At 43.4% G+C, this 5,289-nt stretch overlaps 1 protein-coding gene across 1 annotated transcript; it reads left to right on the top strand.

The window, feature by feature from the left end:
• Positions 1-222: 222 nt before the first annotated feature.
• Positions 223-2,089, top strand: igfbp-1b2 (insulin-like growth factor binding protein 1 paralog B2). Its single transcript, NM_001279165.1, is given in 4 exon segments — positions 223-571; positions 916-1,055; positions 1,608-1,736; positions 1,964-2,089. Coding segments are annotated over 4 exon segments (744 nt in total).
• Positions 2,090-5,289: the final 3,200 nt, after the last annotated feature.

The raw sequence follows: 5,289 nt of genomic DNA, 5'->3' as shown, positions 1-5,289 counted from the left end.
TATTTAATATCTGGAGTGACTGGTTCAAACATTAACCTCCCTGAGGGTCAGAGTTCTGTATAAATACTGCAGCTCTTCTGTTTGGAGAATTCAGCGCAGAAGGATAGAAGGAAACCTAAAACTACCTATCTACAGTACATCGTGCTAGTCAAAAAGAACTCGAAAACTAAGCAAGAACTATACTTGAAGATTCTTCCTACACTTGAAGATTTCAGATTCAAGATGCTTGGATTATTTGAGAAGTTGACCCTGCTGGCAACAGTGTCATTGTCCCTCCTGGCCTCTCTGGCCCTGTCTTCCCCCGTGGTGGGTCCAGAGCCTATCCGCTGTGCCTCCTGTACCCAGGAGAAACTGGATGAATGCCCGGTCATCTCCCCAGACTGTAAGCAGGTTCTAAGGGAGCCGGGATGTGGCTGCTGCTTAGCATGTGCCCTGGCGAAGGGGGCCTCCTGTGGGGTGTACACGGCCCACTGTGCTGAGGGGTTAAAATGCAGCCCTAGATCTGGAGACCCCAGACCTCTCTACTCTCTCACCAGGGGACAGGCTATCTGCACCGAGGACGAGGGACAAGGTAGACTCAGCTTTTTGTTGTTGTGTTTAGTTTCTAAATAATTCATTCATTGATGAATTGATACAAAATATATATATATTTGTCACATGCTTCATAAACAACAGGTGTAGACTAACAGTGAAATGCTTACTTACGGGCCCTTCCCAACAATTCAGAGAGAAAAATGGAAAAAATAATAGAAAGTTAATAACACAAGGAATAAATACACAATGAGTAACAATAACTTCCTTCCTTCTTTCCAACTCACAAATTCAACCTTTTTGACAACGTAATACAAAATATATCATGTCAACTAATGCTACAAATTCTATACTTACCCACTCAGTTCTCTCTCTAATCCACAGAGGAAGTAGAGTGGTTTACAGACCACAGCTCCCTGCCCGACCTCCTGGGACTTAACACTCCCTTTGACCCCAGAGATGAGGGGGATGAGGAGAGCATCAATGCCAAGGTCAATGCCATCCGCAAGAAACTGGTGAAACAGGTACGCACAGTATTCAATCTGACTTTTCGAGTTAGTTAGGTGACTTACTGTTAGAGTTAGGTAGCTAGGTAACCGGGCTGTAATGGTGGAACAGGTGGGGACAACATACCACTGGGGACTATTGTATAAAGCTTCTCAGAGTAGGAGTTTTGATCTAGGATGAGGTCTCCCCCTCTCCATGTAATATTATTAATTGTGATCTAAAAGCCTGAACTGATCCTAAATCAGATGCTTTATACGGCCCTGACTTACTTTCTTCATCTTTACCTTTTAGCTTAATGCAGCAAAGGGCCTCTAAAACCTGATTTACAGTTCAGGTCAATTTAGCTCCTAGCCACCAGAGGAAGCTGTTGCCATTTTAACAAAAACCACCAAGCCTCAGTGAGAAAGTGTTATTGCCTTGAGATTAAATTTGCTTTGAATTTAATCACGTGGTGATTTAATCTGTTTCAGTCAGATATAACTACTTATTTCATATGTATTCTGTGTCCATATTTCTGTGTGTATTATATGTGTTAGATGTTCATTGCCCTCTCTCTGTTCTACCGCTAGGGGCCCTGCCACATTGAGCTGCATGCAGCCCTCGACAGGATAGCCAGCTCTCAGCAGGAACTAGGAGAGAAGTTCACCACCTTCTACCTCCCCAACTGTGACAAACATGGCTTCCACAAGGCTAAGCAGGTAAGCAGCCTATGCGTCTACTTCTGGAGCTGCCTCAATAGAGAGGGGTTGGTGTGTTTAGCAATAGCATTTCCTCATTAGTGGTTGATAGTAGAACCAGGTGATCTGATCAGGAAGACTCTGGTTCCTAGTTGAGAGTTCAATCAAAAATAGCAACGCAGTTAAGTTGATCCATGTCGTTTAACATCTTTCTCTCTCTTTTCCCCCCCTCTTCTGTTTTGTTTTAGTGTGAGTCGTCTCTGGTGGGACCCCCTGCCAGGTGTTGGTGTGTATCCTCCTGGAATGGGAAGAAGATCCCGGGGTCAAATGACCTACTAGGGGACTCAGAGTGTCAGCAGGAGCTCACTCACTAAAGCATGGACGCTCCGACATACATTTACAGTATGCATATAATCAGGCACATACAAGCACTTGCACAAACACACACTCACACTCACATACCCCTGCACCTACGCAAGCACAGTCCCATGAATGCACACACACACGTACGCACGCATGGACACACGCGTATGGACATACACTGTGTCATTTTTTACTCAGCTTAAACACTACTTAACACATACCTACACACATCAACATCCACCAAATATACTGACTTTCTTTCTACAAATCCGTACAAAAACACTCTCATTCACATGAGCACACAACATAACATTTTATTAAAAAGAAAAATAGAAATTACTCTTAATTTATTTACATGACGTATCACGCCTTATTTATTCAAAACGTGTCTGTGCTTACTAGTATGAACCATTTGTAATTTTTAGATTATTTATATGTTTGTCTATTTTCTGATTGTAAATAGGGCAACAGTGTATACATTTGTGTTTCTGACTAAATAACTCCATCTCTGAAGACCACAGGTCTCCAGCTCTGCCAAACCCAGTTCAGGGTCTTCAGAATCTGTTTTTGATTCATTCAACCCGGTGGACTTGTGCACTGTAAATGAAACAACACAACCATTCATTCAGTCAACATGTTGACAGTGTTGGAATGTATTCCCATTGATATTTTCTCAATGGGCATCGGGGAAATACTTAAAGTGCCACAAGTATGCATCTGCTGGCCAGGCACAAACATGTCACTGCTCATCCAAGCCCCTGTTTAGTCTTTATCTACCTCTACTGGTCTGTGCAGGTCTTCTGGTTTAGCAAAGGTTTGTTGTGAAACTTGTCGGCACATACACAGATTCCTCATGTAAAGTCATTGTTTTGCTTGTCTGAAATGACGTCTTATCTCTTTTGTTTCATTTGATGCCATGATTAAATGTCTATTTATTATCTGTCAAGCCCCTGTTCCTGACAGTGAGTCAGAAATAAACTCAGCAAAAAAAAAAAAAAGTCCTCTCACTCAACTGCGATTATTTTCAGCAAACTTAACATGTGTAAATATTTGTATGAACGTAACAAGATGCAACAACTGAGACATAAAACTGAACAAGTTCCACAGACATGTGACTAACAGAAAAAAGTAACAGTCAGTATCTGCAGTAATGCAGCCACCAGCTGCGTTAAGTACTGCAGTGCATCTCCTCTTCATGGACTGCACTGAATTTGCCAGTTCTTGCTGTGCGATGTTACCCCACTCTTCCACCAAGGCACCTGCAAGTTCCTGGACATTTCTGGGGGGAATGGCCCTAGCCCTCACCCTCCGATCCAACAGGTCCCAGACGTGCTCAAAGGGATTGAGATCCGGGCTCTTCACTGGCAATGGCAGAACACTGACATTCCTGTCTTGCAGGAAATCACGCACAGAACGAGCAGTATGGCTGGTGGCATTGTCATGCTGGAGGGTCATGTCAGGATGAGCCTGCAGGAAGGGTACCACATGAGGGAGGAGGATGTCTTCCCTGTAATGCACAGCGTTGAGATTGCCTGCAATGACAACAAGCTTAGTCCGATGATGCTGTGACACACCGCCCCAGACCATGACGGACCCTTCACCTTCAAATTGATCCCGCTCCAGAGTACAGGCCTCAGTGTAACGCTCATTCCTTCGACGATAAACGCGAACCCGACCATCACCCCTGGTGAGACAAAACCGCGACTCGTCAGTGAAGAGCACTTTTTGCCAGTCCTGTCTGGTCCAGCGACGGGGGGTTTGTGCCCATAGGCGACGTTGTTGCCGGTGATGTCTGGTGAGGACCTGCCTTACAACAGGCCTACAAGCCCTCATTCCAGCCTCTCTCAGCCTATTGCGGACAGTCTGAGCACTGATGGAGGGATTGTGCGTTCCTGGTGTTCCTGTAGTTGTTGTTGCCATCCTGTACCTGTCCCGCAGGTGTGCTGTTCGGATGTACCAATCCTGTGCAGGTGTTGTTGCATGTGTTCTGCCACTGTGAGGATGATCAGCTCTCCATCCTGTTTCCCTGTAGCGCTGTCTTATGCGTCTCACAGTGCAGACATTGCAATTTATTGCCCTGGCCACATCTGCAGTCCTCATGCCTCCTTGCAGCATGCTTAAGGCACGCTCACGCAGATGAGCAGGGACCCTGGGCATCTTTGTTTTGGTGTTTAGCAGAGTCAGTAGAAAGGCCTCATTAGTGTCCTATGTTTTCATAACTGTGACCTTAATTGCCTACCGTCTGTAAGCTGTTAGTGTCTTAACGACCGTTCCACAGGTGCATGTTCATGAATTGTTTATGGTTCGTTGAACAAGCGTGGGAAACAGTGTTTAAACCCTTTACAATGAAGATCTGTGAAGTATTTGGATTTTTACGAATTATCTTTGAAAGACAGGTTCCTGAAAAAGGACGTTTCTTTTTTTGCTGAGTTTATGTTACGAGATATGCTGCTAATACTTTGTTTGCTTTTTTACAAATCATGTATAGCCTCCCTTACGAAAAATGATTGCAGTAAGTTTGCAGTGTAACTGCAGTTAAAGTGCAGTACACTGCAGTCATTTTGCAATTACTTCATCCAAAATACCACAGCCGTCTGCAGTTACTGCACTTTTACTGCAGTTTCAAAACTGCAATATATTTTTTGTAAGGGCTATGTTAGTTACTCTGTTGTAATTCTGTGCTTTCATTAAACATGTTAACCTCAATGGTTATTGTGTACATGTTTCGGTAACATAGGACATGTAAGGATACGGCAAATGTGGAGAGAGTTGAATGAAGACACCAATGCCAATAGCTTCATAAAATTAAGTATTTATTTGAAGTGAGGAAATGTACAAAATCCCTCTACCCCATACCAGAGGTCCTTATATATCCCCTGGCTTTAACCCCAAGGCAAGGAGAACAGTTGTTTCTCAACAAATTATTATAAAAAACTTACAAGATCCTGAGTCTAGAATAGTACCATATTATCTATAGTGTGCTACTATAGACCTGGTCAAAAGTGGAACACTGCATACTGAATAGGGTAAAAATTGACAGATCCCTTGTTTGAACCCAAAACACTTCCAGAGCTAGCAACATGCTAATATCTCCAACTTCCTCTAACAAAGACATTCACCCTCAACAGAATCTCTAGTGGCAAAATTGAGGGTTATCATCAAGTTAGTTTGTAAAAAAACTATTCAGAATCTCAGCTTCATTAATAACAAT

Source organism: Salmo salar, chromosome ssa03, assembly GCF_905237065.1.
Source record: "Salmo salar chromosome ssa03, Ssal_v3.1, whole genome shotgun sequence".
Taxonomy (NCBI): domain Eukaryota; kingdom Metazoa; phylum Chordata; class Actinopteri; order Salmoniformes; family Salmonidae; genus Salmo; species Salmo salar.
This window is presented reverse-complemented; position numbering and strand designations above follow the sequence as displayed.